The following is a 27508-nucleotide window of genomic DNA, read 5'->3' as shown; positions in this document are numbered from 1 at the left end:
CCGCATGAGCATGTATTCAAATGCTCATGGAATCCGCAATTCCTATCCGGTTATGTGAGACCGGTCTCAGAGGGTCCAAAACAACTGCAAAGCATCCAGAAGACATCTGACCAGTGAGAATGCCTTAGTTTGATATTTTGTGATCTCCCTAGGCTTCGTCCACTTTTTGCTAAGTGGCAGAAAAGCCCTTTAAGTGGAGCTGCTGGTGGACACAATGATGCGGACACTTTAAGCCGCACACATCACATCCTTTGACACGTTTTTCTCATCCTAATTCTTACGGAATGCGGTAGCTGTGTAACATGACACTAAAGTTCACGGTAAGAGAAGTAATTGACAAAAATCCCAGCGCTCCAGGTGTAGAAGTGGGTAAGTGAAGAAAAATATGAAGGGCGCTTACTTGGATGGGGAGTTCGCAATCCACAGGTGAGCTCCCTCCATGTTGGCTTTGAAAATAGCACAGTATTATCCCAGCAGGACTATGCAGGCAGCGTATGGGTAAATCCAATGTATTCGGAAAGTAAGCTAGGTACAGGGCAGAGCACCAACATAAGACTCTACCGCTGGTGAGTCCGCAGTCCACCTTGAGTGGACCCATGAAAGGCTCATTTCGATGTGAAGTTTGCAACTGTAAGTGCAGTCTAAGCATTTGTGGAGAGAGATCTTCATGAGAATGAGGACAGACACCATACAAGAGATTGCCTTAACTCTGGTTCAAATTACATTATCTATTTACTCGAATGCCCCTGTGGCCTCAAATATGTGGACTGCACTATAAATGCCCTTAAAACTAGAGCAAGCAAACATTACAAATGGTTTTTTCCATTCTAGTGTCTCTCTGCACTTCACAATAAAGATGCCTCCTTGATGTGCCTGACCCCACTTGAAAAAAATCCCCTATGGTGAATTCTCCAAACTACGCACAAAAGAAATGTTTTGGATTTTCCGCTTGGACACTCCGACCCCGAAGGGCTTAAATGAAGTGCTTGAACGTGTATAATTCACCTTCCGCTTCCCTCCTGGTTCTCCTGATTAACAGTCCCTCTGCTGGATTATATTCACAGCTGATCTCATATGGTAGATTTCCGGACCACGGTTTTAACGATTGTTTTTATTTCTAATGTTATTTATTTTGTATTCCATATGCTATGTTTTACATTGTATACTTTACTGCATGTTTTATTGATTAACCTAATATTCACTTTCAGTTTTACTTTATGATCTTATTATATTTTAATATACTTTATTAGTTTATGATTTTACCGTTTCTGTAATTCTTTTAGGCATACGTGTTTCATTAGTGTGACTTCTTTTATTTTGACTGTATATATATTTAAAATTTGAGACATATGGAATAAACAGAAACATTGTGATCCAACGGAAACAATTACTGTTGTTACCGGTACTTCTGGCTATAATCAGGGGCGCACACTAAATGTTATCCTTGTCACCATGACTACTGATGCTGCCGGTTCTTGTGAAGCATGCACACTAATTTCCGGTCGTTCATCATACATCATTTCCGTTGAGGGGTGTGCGCTTCCGGCAGTCATGTTCTCCAGTTGCATGGTGCAGCGCCCGCGAGATTTGGCCGACGCACAAACTTCTAGTCACATGATGGAGCTTGCGCTCGAATGTCCAGTTATTCATTATATCTATATCTACTGGTAATGTTCTATCTCATTATGCTTGCGTTTGAGAAAGGAGACTAGTCTATCCGTATGTTCTCCGATATGCATCGCATCTTGAACTGCCTTGTACCAAACTCACTCTCCGAATACATTGGATTTACCATACTCTTTGAAGTCCTGCCTGGATAATACTATGGTATTTTCAAAACCAATATCTGAAGGAGCTCCTCCGTGGATTGCGAACAACCCCCCCCCCAAGTAAGTGTCCTTCATATTTTTCCCCACTAACCCACTTCTACACTTGGAGCGCTGGGATTTTTGTCAATTGCTTCTCTTGTCTTTGTGACTAAGCTACTGGTGTGCCTTGGGTTCTCCCTTGCCGTTCTCCCTCATCCTCCTTATGGGTGCCACTTCGGATTAGTTGACCACTGCAACATTATTTTGGAGGCAAATTAGGACTAGTGGTGTGGTGGCCTGTCTATTGAAGGGTGGTCCACACTAGGTGAGTCCTGTTTTACCTTAACCCTATATACATCTACAGAAATAATTATCTCCATTCTCAGGGTGCTGTCCTGTTATTGTAGCTTTCCTACAGTTTATGGATGTCACATAATATGTAGGTTTGCAAGAATATTGAGAAATTTACTGAACTAAATTCAAGTCAATCAAGTATGATCTAGATAATCAGGTTCTCAGGCTCTAGGACCAAGGAACCAATATAATCGTGTGCACTGAAATCCTTCTAGGTACGTCCAAGGAATTTATGCTGCACCACAACTGAGTTGCACCACAGTTGAATGTCCATGTAACGTTCACAAATAAATTACAGGTATATTCCCTTTAATGGTCCAGTCAAGTAAGCAGGAATACAATACTGTGTGACATATGCCGCAGTGCAACGTAAATGATCACAACTTGATTCCGGATGTACAGATGTAGCAAAGTTTAACTTAACGCTGATAATTTGCAGCAAGTTAACTTAAAGGGCGTCTGTCATTACCTTTGAACCTCTAAAAATACATTATGGTGCTCCAAGGTGTGTGGATGAGAGGGTCTCGAGAAGATGCGCTCTACACTTACCATGTCCCCTGTTCCAGTGCTGTGCCCCGAGAAATCAGCACACATGGCTGTGTGCGCACGCTCTCCCTTAAAGATGAATGGGACAGAGCACACACACAACCTTGTGAAGAGTCACCGCATGTGTCTGTGCTGGTTTCTCAAGAGATCAGCGGTGGAATGGTTGACCCGGTGTGTATAAGACGCAGCTCCCTGGAACCCCTGTCCTCTCATATTTGAGCCCCGTAACAAAGTTTATGAAGCTCAAAGGTGATGACAGAAAACCTTTAACACAACAAAATCCACTGAAAAGCTATTGATAAGGCAAGAAAAGATCTGTGCCACAGTTTAATGTATTAAGTGTCAAGTTAAACTTTGCTGCTTTAGTACATGATTACAATTTTTTTTGTGAAAACCAAGATTTCCATGGTGATGTCCACGTGACACTGTGTAAGAGATCCAAAGTCTAAAGCTGAAGTCTATACTGTACATCCGCCAGATACAGGAGACATCTGACTATTTATGCCTTTGATCATTTTACACCCATCCTATTTAATATTCAATATGTAGATCTAGTCCAGGATCTGGAGCTTTTTTGGCTGTAGAGTATTTGTGGCCAGTCAGATCTAAGATTCATACAAATACTTTACTACGATTGCTTGACTTCAAAGTAACTGATCTAAGATGCAAGACAAAGACAAGTCAACGGGAGCTGTAGACCATCTTCTAAACTCAGATGCCCATTAAGCTGGATATAGACATTAGAGTTTTGTGGGCAGACATTACGACTATAGAGCTTGACAAACCCTGAAGTAAAATCTGCCATTATTGGAAATAATAAGAATCCGAAAAAATGAATTTCTCTAACTTTTCCATGAAATATCATGGATGTTAATGGAACGATCCAACTGTTGGCCAACAATACTCTTCTGTCTATGGCTGACATTAAATGCACCTGCCTACAAAACCTCAGAGTGAAATGTACCTTTTGGTGACTGCATTGTGATATTCCAGGTAGGTCTTCCCATCAAAGGACACAGCTTCAGAGTCTCCTGCTGCTTTTTCAATGGTAACTATGGAAAGAAATGGCAATCAATAATTTCTAGCAGATTCATGTAAAAACAGTAAGAAGAACATGTAAAGGGGTCTTCCAAGACTGTAATATTAAATGACTAGTCATCTTATAAAATGATGAGCTACCCTCAGGATAGACCTCCAGTAACAGATCAGTATCGATCAGTTGTTTAAAGGGTCTTTAGCATTTGGCTGAGTGCTACGACTTCTTCATTGGATACCTGACACAGTGGGACCGAATTGCAGAAAGGCCATGTGACCAATGAACATGACATCACAGGCAACAGAAGAGGCCACAGAGCTTGCCCAAGCAACTTTAAGCGGTTGATGAGCAGGGTGCCGGTACTTAGTTTTCCAGCAATCTAACATTGATGACTCAGGCTAAGGATAGGTCATTGATATTTAAGTCCCAGATAGTGTTAAGTGAACTAAAATGGTTGAACCCCGTTTCAGGTCGAATTTTGCTAAACGTTGAGTTTAGTGAGAACTCGAACATCGAGCAGTCTGTCTTGGCCGAACCCGTTAAAAGAAAGAGTAAGAAGAATGAAAAAAGAAAAGGAAGAAGAATCTTTTCCCTTCTTTTTCCTTCTTTCTTTTTTCATTAACTTTGCCTTAAAAACAGCTCAAAAGTACTTAGATACACTCCTAGATGACCTAAGGCTGTCATACTTAGATTTTAGTGTATTGGTGAAGTTCCGGTTTGGTTTGAACTAATTCGGACCAAGCCAAATTTTTTTGCTGAAATTCGGCAAATCGGCTAAACTGAACTTTCAAAAGTTCGCTCATCACTAGTCCAAGATATAACACCTTTAACCCTTTCCAATCCAATTTGTATCCTGGTTTTCCTAGGGGGCTTACTCTTTTTCTGCCGTTATACAATGGCGCTATTTGCTGGCTAAAGCCAGTACTGCATGAGGTGACATGTTGGATAGGCTCCGACAGCAGAGAGGCTGGCAATATACAGTAAGAGAACCCCGACGGATATTCTCCAACATCAGAGCTGTACAGCCTTAAATCATAATATCTTCAGACATCAGACAGTGGATTGGAAGGGGTTAATCACCTATCTGTTTAGGATTGGCCATAAATATTTTACAGGTGGAAAAGTGGTTTTCTATATAAGTGTCCCCTTTATTGTTTAACTAGGCACAGTGCTGTACATTTGGTGGTGGCTGTGTCTAATATAGCAGTTAAACATGCCCCACTCTAAATATAGAAGAAATGCTCCGCCCCTTTATGCCCCACTCCAAATAGAGAAGATATTCTCTGCGCCCTCATGCCCCACTCTAAAAAGAGAAGACATGCTCCGCCCCCCTCATGCCCCACTCTAAACAGAGAAGACATGCTCCGCCCCTCATGCCCCACTCTAAACAGAGAAGACATGCTCCGCCCCCTCATGCTCCACTCTAAATAGAGAAGATATGCTCCATCACGCCCTGCATTAGGCATAATACAATGTATCAGTTTACTTGAAGTGTTCCTTTAAGGGAAACCTAATTGACAAGAACAAAGAGGGCCGCCTCGCTTTTGATTTCACAGTATCTGGGGTAAGCAACAAGCATTAACTCCCGATATTAGATTTCTTCAACAACCTGCATTACGTTTCTCGCTCTCTACATAAACTTAAGCTACTTAAGTCACTGCTAATTTTTTTAATATGCAAATTCCCTATTTGTAAAGTTTTTCTTTCCACACAAATGTATATGTAGCAAATTGACAGCAGCGGGTATGTTTATTCTGCAATTTAAATGCTAACGTTGATCTATTCTTCATCAGAAACACACAACCCAAACAAGAGCGCAATATAATAAAGCACGTCTCGCTCCGCTATTTGTGCACTCCGAATAGAACAATAAAACGTCATCCAGTCAATTGTTCATTGTTGCCCGGGCCCATAAAAACCATTCCCTGCTTCATATCAGAGACGAACACGCATTTCATCTTCATGAAAAGAAACAGCGAACTGACAATATTGTCTTGTTGTTCTCCTCTATTAGAAAAGCAAAGCAATTTTCTCGAGTACAATTAAGATTTTTGAGTGGTGACACATATTACGTGCGAGAAATGTACTTCATAGGAGGTACTTGGTAAAGTTCTGGATTAACGGAGCGCAAAATCTAAGGTATTGCAGGAATAAAGAAGGAGCTGAAACTATGAAACGGGTTATTTCATAAAGACAGCACCTGTATGCCCTACAAGGCATATGGGCATCATGAAGTGGGGTCCAATGTTCAAGACCCACCTCTGTGAGCCAGAAGAGAGATATGCCGCTGCTCTGGTTTGCCCGGTATTTGAGTGGCATCATATTATGCTACATTTTCCCTGTAGCAACAGCTGGTTACCCAGCTTTAACAACTGATTAGCGGGCATTAGAAAAGCCGCACCCACAGTTATCAGCTAATTGCCAAAAGGAGTGAAACATAGTATCTCTGTAGAGTTACAAGGAGTTATACCAACTTGCAAATCCCCTTAAAAAAATGTGGGGATTGGGGTGAGCACCTCTCAGCATCCATGGCAATCAGCTGATTTTGCCGAGGGAAGCAACTTGTTTATTGCAGAGGAAATGTATTATAGGAAGGTCCATCAAGTTAGGAGCTGCTCTTACAGAACAGTTTTCCAAACTGGTACATTAGAGGGAGGAGGTCCCAAAAGGGGGACCGAGGTCTGTGATATTCATATACCCTAATAGGGAATACTAACAGTGTATTAGTCCTTCCCTTCAATCTGGGAGAGCATCCATTTTTCAGGATTTCCAGTCACAAGTATTCTCCCCTCTTACAACGGCAGAACAAGTCTGGATAGAGTCTAAAGGGCTTTTTACAGAATCCGATGATCAGCAAGAACATTCATAGCAACGTCCATTTGCCCGGCTGTGAGGCTTTATGAAGCTGCATCCGATCAGATGATGAATGAGCAAGCACTCATCCATTGGCTGGCCGCATCCTCTGTGCTGTTGGAAAAATTAAGTTGGTCGGCAAAGAATATCTCTCTGAGTGAATGAAGGGGGGGGGGCATGCTGCCAACAATGATGAAGCTAGACGAGGAACAAATAATTGTGTTTAGGATTATTCTTTCCCCATATATTGAGAATCGCCCTGTGTAATGGCCAGTTAAACAAGCGTCGATGTTATTGGTCGGCACGGTTCCGCAGGGTTATATCTTGTACTTTAAAGGGACCCAAAGTTTAGCGCTTCATCAAGAGAGCAAATGGCATGATTGTTGCAATATGATTGTGCAAGTCAAGCTGGATTTTAGCCCCACCTGATCCTCTACTTCTTCTTATTCGAAACAACCTACGCCCTTATTACTTTCTGAAATTCCTATCCGATATCCAAGTCAGAACTACTCACAGCTGCTGTGTCATGGACGGCTGGGTATTATTAATACAAGTTTATATTTATAAACCGGGAGCGCTGTGTGCCGGGGTGCCGGAGGGGTCAGTTGCACAGCTGGTGAGTGAATGGGTAGCGGAAGTACTTTAAGATGTTGGAAATGCCATCTGCATGGTTGTCATGGGGAAGGGAGAGGTGAACGGGTCAGCCGGTGGAATTAGAAGTGTAAAATACTGCAGGTACGAGCCGGCCTGCACAGCGGACTCCTCTGGGACTGCGGGAGGTGAAAGTATAATGCGGAGGAAAGCTCAGGTTTGATCTTTCTGACAGTCCTTTTCATTTATCGATTTGTTTTCCATCTCCTGCTCAGCCAGCTGTGAAGTGCGAGAATCCCGAGGAGCGATCGTTATCACTATCATGGGCAAATATGAGGCGATATGTGGAAAAATAGAAGGTGATGGCGGACGAAAATCATTTGGCCCACTGTTCTGTCAATTCTCTTTAGTTTTAATAGGCTCTTTAGGGAAAATAATAATGATCATTCATTGTTTTACTACTTTAAATGTATGCAGACCGACTTTTTATATGTTGTGTTTAATTTAAAAAAATGCACTGGCGTGAAATGCACCGAATTCATGAAGAGGAGTACGCCTTTTCATAGATTTGTTTATCTCTGGCCGCTCATAGGCTAGAAAGGCAGATCTGCTGTAGCTATGAGCTGATACAGATGTGTGCTACCATTTACATGAGCTTTTGACATAACTTACAGTAAATACGTCAGGCCGAGGGGGCCGCTATCCCTAAACCCTGCTCATTTTTAGAAAAGTGGTGAGGATGGCAGAAAGAGGTCAAAAAGTTGCATGTTTTTGTGTAAGTATGCCTTATACGGCTTTATTACCCAAATTCTGCTTCATGGTTCTTATTATAAGGGTTGTACGAAGACTGACTTCGGATAAGTCAAAAAAGTCTGATTGATCGGGATCTCGCTGCGGAGACCCTCACTGATCGCAGGAGCGGGGGTCTCGTGTCCCCCAGGAGCGGGGGTCTCGTGTCCCCTTCTTCTCATCAGTATGGGCTCTCTGCACACACTCGTAGCAAAATAAAGACTGAATATAGCGGCAAGTGCACATGTGGTACCGCTCCATTCATTTCACAAGCGTTTGGCTATGTGCAGCAGTCCCAATGAAGATGAATGGAGTGGTGCCGTGAATGTAAAACAAGTTCTCTAGAGATATATTGCCTTTAACATGATGACATATACCATCTCTTCGTGGCGGTGACAACATTATTAGCATGTACCTCCTTTCTCAATGAAGTCACTACATTCCCATGACTTCCCACCAAATAAGCATAAACGGTAAAACCGGTGAACTTGCCTTTCTCACAATGGCCCCCTGAGAATCCTCTCTGGCAGATGCACTCAAAGCTTTCTTTCTGGGGTGAGCAGAGTCCTCCATTCTGGCAAGGGTTTGGTTTCTGGGTACAGGGATGACCATGATATGGAGAGATTTCAATAGCACTGCGAATGTTCTCCTCCCTCAGTACAAGAAGACCCTTAATGGAAATCTGTAAGAAGCAAACATTGTAACATAGTATGAGGACAATGTCCATCTAGTTCAGCTTGTTTCAACACCCCCCTCCCTTCTTTGTTGGTCCAGAGGAAGGCAAAAAAAAACCCCAGCAAGCAAATTAGCTCCTATGGAGGAAAGAAATTCCTTCCTGACTCCATAATGGCAGCCAGAGTAATCCCTGGATCAGCATTTGAGATCAACAACCCCGCTGATCACTTAATGTCTATATCCTGTAATATCCTTCCGCTCCAGAAAGACATCTAGTCCCCTCTTAAACTCCTCTATGGATTTTGCCATCACCACGTCCTCAGGCAGAGAGTTCCACAGTCTCACTGCTCTTACAGTAAAGAACCCCTTTCTATGTTGGTGATGAAACCTGCTTTCCTCTAGACGTAGCGGATGTCCTCTTGTTACCGTCGCGGTCCTGGGTATAAACAGATCATGGGAGAGATCCTTGTATTGTCCCCTAATGTATTTATGCATAGTTATTTGATCCCCCTTTACCTGTTTAGGGTAAATAATCACAATTTTGATAGCCTCTCTGGGTATTCCAGTCATTTCATTCTGTTTATTAGTTTAGTTGCCCTTCTTTGAACCCCTTAGGCCTCATGTCCACTAGCTAAATGGAATTGCGGATTCCGCAACGGATTTCCATGATGCCCATAGGGAATCATTGGCCATCCGCGGGTCCATTAAATTGATTTTTGCACCCGCGGATGGCATTTTAAAAGAATTGTGTTTTTCACGCGCGGGAGAAAAAACGCTGCATGCTCCATTCTGCTGTGGATTCCGCGCGGATCGGCAACATTGCTATCACATTGATAGCAATGTGTGCGGATATCTGCATGCAAAAATAATGCCATTTAAAGCAAATCCGCGTGAAATCCTCCGCGGATTCTGCACGAATTGTATTTTTCAAGTGGACATGAGGCCTTAAAGCACTGCAACATCTTTCCTGAGCACCGGTGTCATGGTGAAACAAACTATTCTTTGCTGGATAGAATGTCTTTGGCCGCCTGCAGACGAGCGGGTCGGATCCGGCGGCGAGAATTCTCGCCGCGAGACCCGACCCGAGTGCCTGCAGAGACGAGCGCGTACTCACCTGCGCCCGGCGGCCCCGGCTCTTTCATGTGCCGGCTGCCGGGCACCCGGCGCATGTGCAGACCGGAGCCGGCGGCCGGGTGAGTGACGTATCTGTGCGAGGCTCTGCGAGCCGCGCCCAGAAATAGGACATGCCGCGGTTTGTTTGCCACGCGAGATTTTGCGCGGCCAAACCGCGGCCACCTGCATAGGAATGCGTATTGTAATGCACTCCTATGCAGGCTTTGAGCGGCGGAAGTCCCGCGGGAAATCCCGCCGCGGGATTTCCGCCCGTGTGCAGGCGGCCTTTTGCTTTGGTTCATACCTTTTCAGTGTTTCACTTGTAGCTGTTATTAGATACACAGTGAACGTAGAATATGGTATACTCAGTGTCGGACTTGGAAGCCTAGAACCCACCAATAATATATATTCTTCGGCCCCCCCAAACAGTTACATGCAAATTACCTCTCCCTATCAGAAGAGATTGCAGTGGGTGTCCAACACCATGTGCCATTCATCTGGGGGGCCTGCGCCTGGCTCAGGGCCCACCGGGGGATTCACCTGTTCCCCTGTGGGCCAGTTTGAGCCTGGATAAACTTCCAATAATCCAGCAGTGGTAACAATATACTAAACAGTCCAACGGTAGTTGCAATGGAAATGTTTGGGAGAAAAGTGTAGCCGTGGCAAAAACAGGGAGAACATTCAAACACCATGCACATTTTGAGTTGGCAGGGTATGTACTAACTAAGGCTTTGCTCACATGTCTGCTGGAGGCATGCAGGAAACCTGTCGGTCCCCATTACAATTAATGGGGTCTATTAAGCACCACTTGTGCCGATCAAGTACCCAGTACTTCAGGTTATTTATATTGCTTGCCTCCTGAAACAGATAAGAACGCCAGAAAGACCTACGCAAAACATAAGCTACTCAATGCGACAACTCAGTGAGTCTAAATGTTGGGCCTATGACAAGATGACATCATCAGTAGGAATTGCATCATCAGTACGTCAACTGATTCTTACCTTCTGGATGGCCCCTTCAAAGCTGGTAGATATGGCTGCAGCTCGAGCCAATTTGCTAAAATCCGGTGATCCGCCCACGTAGAGGGACTCTTTCAGGTTTAGAGCGGTGTGTGGTGCCTAGTAGAAATATTAAGGAGAAGGGTCACCAAGTGTGTGCTGATGAGCTTTATTATTAATGGTAACTAATGGGATGCTCTCAACCTCCGCAAACCTTTTGCTAATCGCTAACATCCTGCATCTGTGGAAGAATGACAGATCTGGGATTCCAAGAAAGCGTCCCCCCAACTCCTTATATTACATCTTCTCCCCTACAAGAATCCTCTATCCTATTACTAGCTTCTGAACATGAGCTATCGGCATGCTAGAGGGCACTCGTATCTTACTGTATCACAGCATATAATGGAAACAGAGTTCAATGTATTTATAATGTATACCCGCAGAGCCCTATGAAGAGTTATATGCAATTTTACCCTCAGGAGCGAATCCAAAAAAAAAGTGGAAATCATCTGCGCATTTTAATGTTTCTAGGGCGCCCTCTGCTGGCCCTATGTAGACTGCAGCTTTTTATAGAAAGTCTAATTGTCTATACATAAAAGTCAAAGACATAGATAAACAAAACTTTGTGTCCTTACCCTAAACCACCCGCATCCGATCACCTTCACTAAGATAATACTCTCCAATTTGCGTTCTATACGTTTGCCCTTCATATCCCGCTATTATGGAGAATCCAGAAGTGTACGGTACTTGTTAAGCTCTATTGTACCACCAAATAAGCTGTTATTCCCTAAATAACACGGACCCTGAACCCTCCCATCGATTAAAGGTCTGCATTAATTAGTACTGGATGCTCGCGGGAGTTATGAGATGGATGGATGGAAATTATTGGAAAATGCGCAGTACGATGAAAGAGATTGAAATAGAAAAATACATTAAAGGAGGAGAGAGAGACACCAAAGCCGGGACGTAATCTAGTCTAAGGGTGATTAACTGGAATGGAGGGTTCACATGGGACATGGGATGAAACACATGTGCTTATCTTTACCTTACGGGATTTCTGAAATCCAGAGAGTGCAACAATAGCGAAAAGACAGAGAGAAGAGGAAAAGGGGGAGAAAAGAAGTCATCAGTGGGTTGTAAAAGCTTTAGCATGCAGGGCGGCTGACGTCATCCATCCACAATTCAAAGTTTTCAGCAAGCTTTAGAAAATAGTGTATGTAGAGCGGCGGTCCCTACAGAGCGCTGAGCGGCAATTAAAGCATCAGTCCATGCTAGCAGCCAGAGACAACTGCTTAACTCAAACAAATAATGCAGACGGCTTTCTCTTAATTGTATGGCACGGTGCCAAGCGCTACTTGCCATTCTGTTTGGTGATTTTAAGTCAATTACGATGCTTTTTATATATTCTGATGTATTTACTGTAAATGTCCTGCCTTCCCATAGATCACCGTCACTTCAGCGAGATGAGGAGCTCTGCGCCGCGCTGACATGATACGCCGGCACTTTGTCAGCTTATGTCAATGTGAATAGATGTGTGAGCTCAATATAATGTAATAGATCAGGGACTCATTGACTATCCCAAGGTAATACAGCCAGGGACAGAGAATATTAAGCTGCTGGATATGTCCAGTCGGCCCGGTCATTCTTCTGTTATGGGTTTTCTTTCACTTTTTTTTTTTTAATTATTGGACTTGTCCTATTTAATTAAAGAGGTTGTCCGAGTTGTTGAAAAACATGATTAAGGGGAGGAAATGTGGGAAACTAATACAAAGAAGCATTACTTACTTGTTAATTTCCAGGCCATTTGAGCACCACTGCTCCGGTACACCCTGCCGGTTTTTGTTCACATGGCCGCAGCGGTGATGTGTCCGTATACCCAAGTGAATGCCGGGCTCAGCGATACATGGCATGAGAATGCTGAGGCCAGTGCAAGGAGGCAGCGGTTATGTGGGTAGACAGACATGACGCTATTGAAGCCATGAAAACAAATGCCGATGGGGAAGACCGCAGCAGCACCGGAATTGCCCGGGATTTAGTAGGTAAGTCTCTATTCACATCTGCACCAAAGGATCTTATGCAAAATAACAGAATGTAGTAAAAAGTTGGGCACCATGAAGGAAGCCCAGTGGACCCCATCATAGTTAATGGGTTTGCCTAATGCTATTCATGTCAGCGATGTGTCAGATCTGACATTCCATCGTTTTTGTTGTTCTGCTCCTATGATGGAGTAGAACAATGGAAATGCAAAACCCGATGTGAACAGAATCTATGGGCGTATTCAGCATTGCACTCCAAGCATGCTCAGAGCATAAAAAATATAGATACCAGGACTTTAGTGCTAGACAGTGACTGCTGTCAGTTCACTCCTTCCCACTCGAATCTTACTGTTCTCCACCTCCCCGCTGACAAGTGTGCTACCTGGATTTATAGGGATTAACCCTGTGAAGGGTTCATGTACTGAGTGCGTTTATACAGGTCACAGAATTTTGAGGGTGTGTTAATGGTAGTGATGTCAGTAGAGAGGCGGGGTATAGCCAGCAGGAAGTAGAAGGGAGCGAACTAACAGCAGCCTCTGCCCTTAACTATATCCCTGGTTTCTATCTTTTCCACACTCCAAGCATGCTCAGGGTACAATGATGAATGCACCCTAAGTCATGCCTCTTTATTATTTTTTCACATTTTCCCCTTTTGCTGAGTTTTTCAAGAACTCAGAAAACCCCTTTAAAGAGACCCTCTGGATTTAGGACAAAATTCTGTCCCAGGACAGGAGGAGGTATTTTGTCTACAGCTGTTCTTCTCTGCCACCTCTCCGATCCACCAGTTATGGGTCCTGCTTTTTGGCCATCCAAGACAGCAGATGCAATCTTCAAACTACCTAATCCCCACAATGCATTGGTAATGTTAGACTACCAATCCACTATAACTTCCGACTGATTGGCCAGAGCTGCTCACGTGATCAGCACTGGCCAATCAGAGACCAGTACACAGTGTGCAAAACGTAGTTAGAAAATTGCTGCAGCTATCTTGGACAGCTGAAAATGGGACATGGGGCCAGTGTATTGGAGGGGCAATAGTGAATAACGACTGCAGGTAATAAACCCCCTCCTCCTCCTGTTCTGGGACCGAATTTTGTCGCTAAAGTAGAGGATTGCTTTTAGTTGTTCAAAATTGTTCTTTTTTACTTATATTGGTTTCTGATAAAACTGGGTTGACACCAATATATGCCTGATCTTTGATACTCAGCAGTACTATGGTTGTTATTTGTGGGTCAGGACAGGGTGTGGAACCTACATAGAAAAAATACACAGTGGAAACATTTGCACCTCTTCCATGTTTTGGACCACTCCTGTTTTGGTGCTGGTGTAAGATGTCTATCAAGGTACTGCCTAGTGAAAGTGACCTGGGGTTGAGCATCATGGGTTTTCCATCAGGGTTCTGGTATTGTTGGCAGCAAGAAGAGCACAATCTGCAGTTGATAAAACAAACTTCTGGAACCCCGATGGAAAAGACTCCATTGTAAGTCAATGGGACCCACTATATCTGGCGTAGCCCTCATGGCTCCATTATACATAGCAGTCGTGACAATAGAACTTCGGTAATAATGTAGTTGCCACCAAATCTGGTCATTACGAGACTGAAGGTGATGATTGTGAGTGGAAACAAATGGCATTTCTATGGGTCAGCTGTATTTATCATTAGAAGCTGAGGGGTATATAGCAGCAGATACAAAGCGCAGATGGATCTATCATTACATGGGTGTTACAATAAAAGCATCCTTTTATTTCACAGTATGTTAAATACTTTCTATTATTTAATACAGCTGTCTAAGATTAGAAAAAAATACTGATTTTACCAATCGTTACTGATAGGATGTGTCTGGTAATGCAGCCCTGCCCCATTCACTTCAATGAGTCTGAGCTGTAATAGCGGACATCCCATTGACAAGAATTGTGCAGTTTCTGGGAAAAGCAGATTAATTTTTCTAATCTCAGAAAAAAAGCAAAAACAATATTTCAAAAAGAAGCTTTTGTTGTCCTCGCATAGAGGTATTTACACATTGTACTCCTGTATACATTGTGCCTGCTGACTTGTGGAGCACTGGATAGAGGGATGTTGGCTCTGCGCTTGTGTGCCGTGGTCCCATCCATCTACATGTCTTGTTTGTATGTACAGTATATGGGTATTAATGTATCTTGACACCACCAGCAATTGCCTTCTCTTAATACAGCAGCGACCTCTGGGCCAGTGTCGGAGGTGGAGCTTGAGTGAGTGAAAGTGCTTATAGCTCAGCCGGAGGTTCACTCTTACCATTGGGGCCACTGAGAGAGGCCACTATTACTGTTTGGGCCACTAAGGAGTACTACCACTATTGAGGCCACTAAGAGGTGGCACCATTACTATTGTAGCCACTAAGGGGAAGCACTAAGAGGGGTACTATTACAATTAGCGGCAATCTTACTAGTTTGTGCCACTGAGTAGGCACTACTACTTTGTGGGAACATCAAGAGAAGTTACACTATTACTTTCTAAGGGCACTGAGAGGAGGGGGCAGTGGCAGGATCGGGAGTCTGTGCAGAGACCAGTCATGGCTGGAAGAAGTCTTTATGGTGGTCTGGGCCCAGGTAAGTAAAACAAGTAATCAATCAGAGACCTGGAGGTAACTACACTGTAGTCACTATCACTGTGTAGAACTAACATCTCACTATTATTTGGTGCCTGCATTTCTCATACATATAGTAGAGCTGAGCTTCTCCAAAATATCTGTGTTCCTGTGTACATTTTTTGTTTCCTTGGGGAGGCCCCCTGCACTCCGTGTCTGCCCCTGATCTCAACGATATGATAAGCTCTTTCCTACATCTGAGATATGTCTACAACAGTTTCAGTTTCCAGTGAGAAGTTTCCAGAAACGAGTTTTTGAAACTTTCTGAACTAAACACATAACTGTTTCTGTGTAATAGATGTCAAAATAGTTTAGAAGAGCAAAATGTTTTCCTAAAATGACTTGGAGTGAGAAACGAGGTCACCACATCACCCGGGGCTTGACGTGCCCCTCATGCATAGTTACACTGATGATGTATAACATAGAGCTGCACTCAGTAACAATACATTGGTTTTATAAGTGATCACTGTGTGCAGATAATCTGCTCTCCGTAGATACTTATGGTACTTTGGATACAGATATCTATAAGATGCCATTAGGACATAAGAATAGTGAAATCTGTCCTTCTGCAGTCGTGGCGCCAAGCTGTTCTAGCGGCAGCGCTGACTGAGTTGCAGACAGGGTTGTACGCTGCTACAGCTGCCTTCTGTGATTTCAGAGGACTGAGCGAGCGGTTTAAAGCCCCCCAGAGCTCTACCCCGCTATTCTAATTTCCCTTTTAATTTAAAATGTGCCTGTATCTAAAGTACAGCTGACTCAGGACGGTGGCACTTTACATGGAGATCCGACCTGCTGAGGGATAAGGCTACAGTGAGGACCTCTATCTGTATGGGGGGACTTAGTGTTATCCGTAAAGAAACGTCGGCAAAATGCTCAGTAGTCACAGCAGTCTCTTCCGAGAAATAAGAGTAATGTAGAAGAATTTGCAGAAGTCACCACTTTCATAAAACACTTTATTCTAAAAACATCAGCAGTAGAGATGAGCGAACGTACTCGGTTCGGGCGTTTTTGCACTCAAGCACCGCTTTTTCCGAGTAACTGACTACTCGGACGAAAAGATTCGGGGGGCGCCGGGAGTGAGCGGGGGGTTGCAGAGGGGAGTGGGGGGGGGGGGGGGGAGCTCCCCCCTGTTCCCCACTGCTACCCCCCGCTCCACTACGCCGCCACCCGAATCTTTTCGTCCAAGTAGTCAGTTACTCGGAAAAAGCGGTGCTTGAGTGCAAAAACACCCAAACCGAGTACGCTCGCTCATCTCTAATCAGCAGGATACACACCAACTTGACCCACACTTAGCGGCGTACTTCATCCTGCCCAGGACTGTGTCTATCATACAGAGGTCTTAAAAGTGACCCTCCCATCCTGTAGAAACAAAGATGGCTGGCCACGTCTCTGACTGCCTATTGCACACTGTGTAGTAGTATGCATTGGTAGTCTAAGACACTACATGCAGCTGTGACTGGCCAGCACTGGTCATGTGGAAAGCACTGGCCAATCAAAGCAGGTGTAGTGTCTTAGGGCTCACTCATACAAGTGTGTTCTGTCTGCGTATTATGCACATATTTGTTGCTGAAACCCTATAGACTTGCATTGTGGTATTCAAACCTGTATGTTTCATGCGCATATTTTCGGCATGTGAAAAAAAAAATCGCAGTATATCTTTTTTTTTTGGTCCGGACCAAAATGACCCATGCAAGTCCATGGGACTGTTAAAAATACACAGTGAATACTGTGCATTTTGCAACATTTGGAATCCGTACCCAGAAAAAAAAATGCAATAAGGACCAAAAACACAGTAAATAGGGGCAGTTTACTGCCTGTGTGAGGCCTTAGGCTAACGATGTATACTAGCACACAGCGTACATCAGGAAGTTATAAAAGCTGGTGCGGCCATCTTTTTTAGCCCAGGCCAGGAGAGTTGCCTTAAGCTACAGAAGTATTCTCCCATAACCCCTCTTTTGGGGCAACGAATCCCAAGATGAGTGGAGCCAGATGATCAAGGCGCCCATGTTAAAAACATATATTTGTAACAGATGGCATCTGCTGCCTATACACTCCTTCTGATGAATGCCTCTATAGAATGCCATCCGTGAGCTATCGCCCATAAGCTCAAATGTTAAATAAAGGATATATTTAGCAATATATATTTTTCTAACCGGATAGCACAAGTCCTTAGAGTTTTTGGTATTCTGAGAAATTGCTGTCCTTAACAAAATACAAGCAAAGTTAAAGGGGTTGTGCCAAGTTTTAACCTTTTTCCCTAAATGTTTGATCAGTTGGGGCCTGATCCCCAAGATCCCCATAAATAAAGCTCTTTAGGGGAGGACACAGAAACACGTATCACAGTTATTGATGGTGATCAGAGTCTCCTGTCTCACAGTTATGATGAATGTAGTTAATCTTCCTGACTGTTTGCTTATGGTCTTTAGCTTATTTCGGTGGATATAAAGGATAATGATAATCACACTGTCCTCCTTACAGGCAGAGATGGTACTGCTTCCAACTGGTCATGATGTATTGCGTTAGGACAACATAGAGTAGATAAAGAAAGATAGTGCCTGATAAGCATCAGACAGGGTTGCGCTGCATAGAACTGAGTGCAATATGCATAGGGGATCTCCAGAGTTTAACAGGCAATCAGGGGAGGGGTGCAGTGATGCAAAAATGCGTTTTTCTCTAAAGTGGCCCTTTAAGGGTGGACACATCCGTACCTGAAAAAAATAATGTTTTTATGGAAGCAGTAAGATCTGCAAATTCTTCTATGTTACGCTAGCATTTAGCTGTAGCAAAAGCAATAAATCATGTTTTCGTCTGCATATTTAGTATCAATGCCCTATTAGGTACAGTATGTGCTCTGAGTGTTGCATCTGGTTGTGCTTTGCACTTTGAGACTCCGGTATGACCTTCCTACAGCTACTAGCTTTTTGTGTCTTTAACATCCCTTTAATTCAACTTCAATAACCCAGTGCAAACTACAGTAAATAAGACTTAGGCTACGTTCACGCTAGCGTATTATAAATGGAAATCAGAAGCATCTGTAGGCAGCGGCGGTGCCTCTTCAATGAATGTGGCTCAGCGGTTGGCACTGTTGCCTTACAATACTGGGGTCCTAGGTTCAAATCTCATCAAGGGCAACATCAGTATTGAAAATCTCCATACAGCCATCACCCTTGGTCAATTTTGAACCTACAACTCCAGCACTGCTACGGAAACAGCACTGAACAAGTGCTTGGCTCTTTCCAACAGCTGGCATCGGCCTGCGTAAAAACTTTAAGCTTGTGCCGATCTCATTGACTGGCGCTCTTTTAAAGCGCCTGCTTCTTGGTCCATATTAAAGGGCCTTAAGACTTTTCTCTTCTTGTTCATAGCATCCCTCATATTGGTACCATGGATTCTCTGCTTGTCCCTTTAATCTGACGGTCTGTAAGTCTCATCTCTTACCGGTGACTCTCCTGTAACCTGCTCCTTGTTATTGATGCGCATCAAGCCCTTCCTGCCGCTGCGCTCCAGGGTAACACTAATCCAGGTGTTGAGGGGAAGTTTTTCTTTGCTCCTAAAATATTAAATATGGATATTAGATTTCAGTCTTGGCAGTCACATGCAGTGCATAGGAGCTAAAGACAGATTTAATATAATGCAAGTTGGAAATTTAATTTACTTGGGTATAAATTGTGCAATAACTCAAGTTTTTACTTGGGTTTTAATTTGGTTGTAAAATCTCAGGGACCGCAGGAGTTTATTTCCTGATGTAGGTACATATAGCACTTGGTAACTGTGGTGGGGGAAATTTATGAAGTCCATGTGACAAAATATCGCACATTTTCACATACAAATAGTTTTCATTTTCATGTCCCCTTGTCGATTTTCTAAAAAGTGTGTGGGACTTGTCAAAAAGGAGGTGGGGCCTCTAACCACCCAAGAAATCTACTATAATCCAGGAAAATACTATTGATGACTTGTCCTCAGGATTACTTATCAGACTCAGCGCCACAACACACAGGGGTTGGAGTGGAAGCAGTTAGCCTCAACCCCTGTGTAGTGGTCAGCAGATACAGCTGTAACTGTTTTTAATGAGAGCAGTGCTCCAACACAGGGGTTGGAGCCAACTGCTTCCACTCCAACCCCCAATTATTGCGATGATGCCAGTAAGTGCCTAATCAGCCGATCAGCCGGAGTCCCGAGTGTCAGTCTCCAATTGGTCAGCTATTTATGACCTGAGTACAGGTCATCAATAGTATTTTCCTGGAAAACCCCTTTAACCCCTTCAGTGGCAGCTTTATTATTACCATGGCATGCCTCACAGGGCAGGTTTTTTAAAATGAATCAACAATGCAATTTAATCTTGCAAGTATTTGAAAGTACTGTCCCACTTTGACAGTTGGTATCATGGCAGGGAAATCTCCGGGGCTTGCTACGCTGAGTATGCAGTAAAACCCCTGGAAGATTTCAGCTGACAGATCAGTGCTCTGCACATTTCAGCACTAGAGCTGTCCACGGAAATCTTCCAGAGTTTAACAGCATTGTCAGTGCAGCAAGCCCAGGAGATTTTCCGGACGTGCCACTAAAGGGGTTAAACCAGAAGCTGACATAAATCATAGCACAAAACCAGATTTGCATTTCTGATTTATGGACAGCCAAAAATGAGCCAAACCTATTAAGAGGCAAATGCCTCTTAAAAGGAGTCACCCAGCTCCTACAAGCCCCATGAATTAAAATGATGTGCTCATAAAACCTGTAGCGTTGAGTCCGGGGATGTCACTCATCCTCACTTGCCTCCCATTGCTGTCCACCCACAAAACCGCCACTTTTTGTATAATAAATTTCCTCTACTGTTTCCATTACATCCATATGAAAAAAAGGTTTGGTACTGTGTCAGCCAGTTGAAAATGGTTTATGCCTCTCAATAAGAGAAAAAAACACTAATATTCTTGTCGTTATAATACATTTTGGCCATTAAAAGGCATCATAGCCGCAAGACTATTATTTTGTTCTCTTATGGAGAGCAGTAAAACGTTTATCCGTATGCAGCGCTATGTCGTGTGCGTCTAATGTAGTGTAAACCCATTGTGAGAGTAATTCACGGATAAACGTAGGCCACGACACCTTTACATATAGTCAGTATTTTACTAGGACATACGGTATGATTACTAGCTGTATAATGGCTGCCCATTGTCATCGTGGCTAAGGTTTTGCCATTGATAACCTAATTATAGTGCATGATATAAACACCAACGGAAATGAAAATATGTATGCTCTCTGAATATAGTAAATATTAGTCATACCGCTGCCTGAAATACGTCCGCAATCCGCATTCACTAACTTATTACTGATCTCAATTTCCAAAGCCAACACCTAACTGGATCATACAATGACCCCCACCCTGAGTCGCCAACCAGAAGGAGAATGGGATAGGCATACTTAATCATATTTTTGACTGTGTTGCTTTAGAAAATGTTGAGAAAAAAAACCCTCTAAAAGCTGGCAGTCTGTCCCTCCCACATGATTCTGTTTTCTCGGGGTGATTGAATTGTTCCATTCAAGAACTGTTTGCATATTGAATATAATGTAAGATTATTGTGTGAAGGAAACTTTTCAGACATAATGCCGCAATTACTATTATATGTATTCTTTGAAGTTTGTGTGCTAATGAGTAGTTGATTATAATAATTTTGCTGATCACATGTGGCAATTGTTTTGGCTGTTCTGTTCTTAACTTTCGTAATTACTGAAGGCAATTGCCAGGAGTTGTTGCTGCTTGGAACTTTGAGCCTCAACTTGCACCCCCCCCCCACCTACTACATTGTAAGAATAGAGATATTGTTGAAAACTAGAAAAAGAAGTGTGAAGACTTTGACAGCCGTGGTCTTGGTCAAAGAGATAGAAAGGACAGGTTTGAAACATCTTTTATAGCATACTTAATGACAGCTGCTCCTTTTCCAAGATCATATCGATATTCCAGATGTCCATCGTGTAAGGCCAAAGATACGAAGTCCCCTTTGCCATCTGTTTTCTGTCCATTGTAAAATAGAAGTCCATTGGGGTTGCTGGCTAGAAAGATGACTTCCATAACAAGTTTGTCACTGAGGGAAGAAACATAGAATATGTTTTAGAGGAAAGAGTGATTGGGTTATTTATGTTTTACTATCAAGAAGATGGTTGGTGTTCATAGCGTTCTAGGATCCGGCAACATTTTGGCAATGGCTGATAAAGGTATTCGTACCCATCCTCATTTATGTAAGTTAGGCACAGAGATGGAAATGCAATCATTTCAAAAGGCCAGGCACAAATCATATCTAGTCTGTATATATATTTACTCAACTAACATCAGAAAATAATCATTGATATTGTTTGTTTTTTTAACCTGTTCTCACAAGAGAACCTGGACTGTCACGTCCGATACAAAGGACCACCAGGACTGGGATAGGACAGGGAGATGGGAAACACACTAGAGCAATTGAGACATAGAGGGGAATGAATCTATCCCTGATCTAAAAATGGTCGCAACTACCTAACAAGCAGAGCTGCCACCCCGAAAGAAGCGACCCTGCTACAGGAACATTGGCTTCCCTAAAGGATTATAGATGGATTAAGGGAGGAGCAAATGTCCACAAACACACTAAAGGACTCCTCACTGACCAAAACCACTGATTCACAAGACCAGAATGCAAGAAGTATAACCGATGCCTTCTACTCTGAGGAGCCAGTGTAACTAGCCAAACAAAGTTACTGACTGACTGGCTGGGCTGCCAATTACCTCAGCCAGCCAATTAATCAATTAACAGCAAGAAGCTGTTAATTTCTCGGTGCCCGGCACTGAATAACAATGAGCGTGTGCTGGCTTGGTGCATCACATGAGCCATAACTGATGCCATCACCAGTGCCCGTCCACCAGGCTCGCCGTGATGCTAGAATGTCTCTGCTAAATAGTTTAATATCTGCTTCATGATACAAAGAATTTACAGTGGATGTCAAAAGGGTTCACTGATAAAAAGAGGATCACAGGATGTTTCTTCTGCTGGAATCACCAAGAATCAACTGTGATCTGTGAATCGGGCAGTAAGTAATCAATTCCCCTACAGCGCCACTATAGGAGAAATTAAACATTACACAGCGACCATTGTAATCAAATAATTGTCCGCATACACACTCTTTGTAGCATTGTCCACTCCAGGGGACTTCTCTCTATTAAAGGGGTATTTTGGGCATTTACTATCAGAATAGGTCACAAACAGTTGTCTGGAGGAGGTCAGCGGCTTAGCATTCTCACCGGTCATCTGATTCTCCGGCTGCTGTCAGTATAGCGGAGCCGAAGTCCACATTAGTAGTCAGAACCGGAAGTGTAATAGGAAGGCTTCGCTCCCATTGAAATCATTCCAATTTTAGAATAGGCGCTGCTGAAGTAAGCACGCTCCCACTGAAATCAATGGGAGCCATACCTTCCATTACACTTCTGGCTCCTCACTGTGTTTAGAGACAGAAGTGTAAAAGAAGGCATCGCTCCTGTTGATTTCATAAGGAGCAAAACCTTTCTATTACACTTCCGGCTCTGACTACTGACAGCGGCCGGAGGATTGGCTGATCAGCAGGGATCCTGAGCGGTGGAGACCCACTGAAAAACTATTGATGACCTATCCTAAGATAAGGTTATCAATAGTCAATGCCCAGAAATTCCCTTTTAACTTAGAATTTTCTAATAGGGTATATCAAAATAGTTTTTCTAAACCAGACCATCTCTTTAACTACAAACCTTGTTCTAATGATCTTCAACACTACGTTCAGCAGAGCAGGAGACCCTCTGTTTTTGCTCATGGTTTTTCCCTTACTTTGTAACATTTTAAAACCTAAAGGGGTATTTCCATCTGAGACTTTCACATAAGTCATGAAAGTCTTGTAGGTACGTGTTCCAGAGGCGGGACCTGCATCTATCTCTGGTCCTAGGGGCGTCGGCATGACTGAATGGTAGTTAGGGATAGTCGGGGGGTTACAAGAATAGCTGAGTGGGCGGTGCTATGCTGTTACCAGGACTCCCATAAAAGGGAATAGCAGTTACGGGAACAGTGTAGCCCAGCATAGTACGCTGTTTTCCTAGTTCCCACACTCTTTTTGTAACCAATCACTACTATGAGAGTTACAGTAACAGTATAGCACAGCTGTTTCTGCTACTCCCGGCGACCTCATTCAGCTGAGCCAGCGGCTATGAGGACCAGAACTAGAGATATATGCAGGAGCCAGCAGTGGAACCTGCATCTATCAGACTTTCATAGCATATCCAGTGGATACGCCATGAAAGTCTCAGATATGCATATTCCATTAACCCTTTGCAATCCAATTTTAGATTCAGGGTTTCCTAGAGGGCTTTTTCTTTCTGCGATTACACAATGGCGTCATCTGCTGGCTAGAGCCAGTAGTGCAGTATGGGACATGCTGGAGAGGACCCTGACAACAGAGCAGCCAGTAATATACAGTAAGAATACCCTGCTGGACGTCTTCCGACATCGGAGCTGTAGAGCCTTCTATCACAATGTCTTCAGATGTCAGACAGTGGATTGGAAAGGGTTAAGCTTTTAACATCATGTATGGTCCAGACCAACTAGAAGGATCTCTAGTACCCTGTTGTACCACCTCTAGCTTGGGTGCAAAGAGCCTTTTATTGGCCAGGGGTGCAACCACTTTTAGACCCTCATCTAATCACACCACAACCCTAATCATTTGCATATCTGCCCGAGATGTAACTGCATGCCGATTTTTGCACCAAAACAACAACTTCTTCTAGGTGCTTGATATTTTTTGACAAACAGTATATTTAGATTATTTTGGTTGATGTGTGTTCCAACTAACTCCATCCTATCACAAATTCTGATGACCGGCGCTGACAGCAAAACGGCACTTACGTTATATCAGTGGCGAATGTCTGGAGTCCCTTCAATTCCAAATAGGAGTAGCCATTAAAATGAGGTAGGAAAGGTACATTTAGATCCTGGTCGCTGACTGTGAAAAAAGGGATAGGTATAAAATAAGCACAGCTGTCTGTTGTAACCTGATGCGTTACCATATGATGAGACTTCAAGTGCTATATGCGGGAATGTATAACTGCAGGCACAGAGGTTGGCTGCCGGCCAGGCATCACGGGGTGCTTGTATACAATGTCTTTTGTGTTCGGTGTTTGTGCCATCAAGAGGTGTGCTATCAAACACGGCAGCCTCACTAATCCGGTGTGATTATGCTCTATATCGTTATTTACCCATGCAAAGCCAAGCGAGATAACATGACACTCAGGCCATTAAAAGGAAGATAAAGTTAAGCTCTATATCAATATTACTACTGTTTCTCCAGCCCAGAAATAGATCCGCAAACGATTCCTATATGAAACACCCTTGTGATTCTGATCTTATTACTTACTCTTCTCACAGAACTCTCCCTCTCTGCCCATCGGGCATTCACACTTGGCTCCACCTTCTGGCAGCACCAGGCACACGGCTGAGACGTGGCAGGGGTTAGGGTCACATGGGTTTCGCTCATCTGCGCAGGTAGGTCCTGAAACCACAGGAAATCGTGAATGTTATGTCAAGAGATAAACAAATCAATGAGTAGAGATGAGGTTTATACTACTGATGGAGAATAAAGAGGGATTTAGAATTTAAAGGGCCACTCCAGCAAAACTACATTTTTCTATCACTCTGAACATTTCCTATGCATATTGCAGCCACTTCCATGCAGTGCAGCCTCCTGTCTGATACTTATCAGGCACCATCTTGACTTTTAGATTTCTCCCTGCTTTATCTTCCTCTATTCTGTGTTAGCAATCCTATGATGCATCATTCAGTACAGCATAACATGACTAGCTAGAGACAGTACCATCTCTGCCTTCTGGGAAGACGATGTGATCATCATTATCCTCTATATTCACCTAAATAAGCTACAGATCATAATTATACGTTCAGGAGGATAAGCTGTGATCTCTTTCATTATAACTGTGTGACAGGAGCCTCTAATCATCATTAGTAACTCTGATAGGAGTTTATGTAACCCCCTATGAAGAGCCTGTGTGGTACAGTCCACTCAATTTCACCATACATGAAGTTCTGGTGACTGAAATAGTGACTTCTGGAGAGAACAGAGAGACAGGTAATTCCCAGGTGGTCATGCTGAGATTCCATGACCCATCTGAAGAGTAGAGCTCTGGAAATTTTCTGACATAAAGAAGTAAGTAACATGGTAATCTATATATACTGGATTACATTTTTTTTACTGGAGTGACCCTTTAAGCGTATTCATTATGCAGATTACTTATTAATTATTTGTCTTTGGAAATGAGAACTACAGCTGTACAACTCTCCAAGTACTCCAATGTTTCCAATAATGTGTAGCCTTAACTCCTAGATTGCAACTACCCTAATAAAAGTGGGGGACTACTTAGTAAAGACATAAAAGACCATTCACTTCCTCCGCTGCAGCAGAGGTTAGAGTATGTTCACATTGGGTATTGAGCTCAGATATATCCTTTCACCCATGAAGGGTCGTCATAAAGTTGTAAGCAAGAAGATCAATGGAAATGAAAAATGACTGATACTTTACATTTGGTTGGGTATGAGGACATCTTGCAACTTCATAGGCAGGCTTGATTGGGACATGATTACCCCAAGAGACTGAACAGTTGCATTCAGTGAGGTTTGCACATGTTATTAAATACCCAGACTGGGCATGCTTTCTCCTTCCTCAACCACCAGCCAGTATCATGAATGGAAAGATGTATCACCAACAGTGACCAACAGAGAAAAGACTTCTTTCTTCTATGCAAACACATACACACCCCAATTCTCATCAGATCTAATTTTGAATGACTTGGACTGTGCATGGCTATGGCTCCTACTTAAACTAATCTAATGGCTGTGGGCTGATTTCAAGTGTCCATATACCTTCAATAACTATTGGCCAGTTGCTTGTCTGGCTGACAACTATTTTTATTTTTCCCCCATGCAAACAATCGCTTCGTTCGGCAGGCCATTCATGTGTTTTCCATTGGAGAAAGCCTCATCCAGATACCTCTGGTGACGACTTATCCTAAGTGACAACTTAAAATTCAACATGCCCAATCCTCCTTTTCCCCCGCACAGGAAAGTCAGATGCCTCTATACACTTAAGGAGGGTCCGGACAACTTTTACCCAATATGCAGAGCTTTAGCCTCCTTTCAGTGTTATTGACAGTACTATTTCAGTAGATTACCTGTATAGCCATGTAGGCACTGGCAGTGGAACATCCCTGCTTCTTTGACTTGGCATATAGCTCCATTGTGACAAGGGTTGGGTTGGCATGGGTTGTTCCCACATTCACCCACACCACTTCCATACAAGACATCTGCTCCGTCCTCCTGTAAGGTGTACACTTGATTGTTCACATCTAGAATTCGAATGCAACCCTTGAGACCGGTCGACACAGAAGTCCGTTCCGCCACCCTAGGTGAAGAAGCAGTGTTATATAAAGGTAATCAGCGGTATCATGTCAGCATCTTTGCTCTTTCCTGACTGAGAAAGAGAGCGCAGGGTCCCTTGGCAGTCAAGGGGTTATGACATAAATTTCAACAATTCCATGAACAGCCAGGAAAAAAGAGAAGAAGAATATTGGAAATTCAAATAGTCTTCCCAAATAGCGATGCAGCAGGGTGCAGCGGCTCATTCCTCGTGTGCCAGGCTTACTGTGCGCTGAAATACTTTATTATTCATATATCCTGAGCCGTAATAACCTCATAGCCTCCAGTCATTTTTTCTTGCAGGCACCAGGTAGGTAGTGTGGAGGGTTTCATGACTGTCACCCTATTTGCATATTCTATACATAGCGAAGCATGATTACCGCTGTCACAGGGGTGACATCAGCAGACCTGACACCTAAAGCATCATTTACTGTAAATTCATTTGTTATAGCTTCAGGCCTTTGAACACAAGTATGTTGGTATTCACTTCTGTCACATTCGGGAGTAGATCCAGCCTCAGACATCGGCTCTGACATTTCATGATTTCTTGCACTTTCTATATAGTAAATTGTGAAAACGTAAAGCTAGCATTGACTTGACAGAAGTAAAAATGCTATTCT

The 27508-nt window shown here is 43.3% G+C and overlaps 1 protein-coding gene across 4 annotated transcripts in view; it reads right to left on the bottom strand.

The window, feature by feature from the left end:
- AGRN (agrin) overlaps positions 1-27508 on the bottom strand; it is a 497317-nt gene that overhangs the window by 20881 nt on the left and 448928 nt on the right. For all 4 annotated transcript variants that reach the window (XM_066606893.1, XM_066606896.1, XM_066606895.1 and 1 more), the window contains 8 exons: positions 26645-26874; positions 24820-24954; positions 24312-24408; positions 21336-21500; positions 18862-18973; positions 10767-10883; positions 8470-8659; positions 3673-3760 (listed from right to left, as the gene is read on the bottom strand). In XM_066606893.1, the coding sequence (XP_066462990.1) occupies positions 3673-3760; positions 8470-8659; positions 10767-10883; positions 18862-18973; positions 21336-21500; positions 24312-24408; positions 24820-24954; positions 26645-26874 (1134 nt within the window). The remainder of the gene's footprint in view (positions 1-3672; positions 3761-8469; positions 8660-10766; positions 10884-18861; positions 18974-21335; positions 21501-24311; positions 24409-24819; positions 24955-26644; positions 26875-27508) is intronic.

This window comes from Eleutherodactylus coqui, chromosome 6 (genome assembly GCF_035609145.1).
Source record: "Eleutherodactylus coqui strain aEleCoq1 chromosome 6, aEleCoq1.hap1, whole genome shotgun sequence".
Classification (NCBI taxonomy): domain Eukaryota; kingdom Metazoa; phylum Chordata; class Amphibia; order Anura; family Eleutherodactylidae; genus Eleutherodactylus; species Eleutherodactylus coqui.
This window is presented reverse-complemented; position numbering and strand designations above follow the sequence as displayed.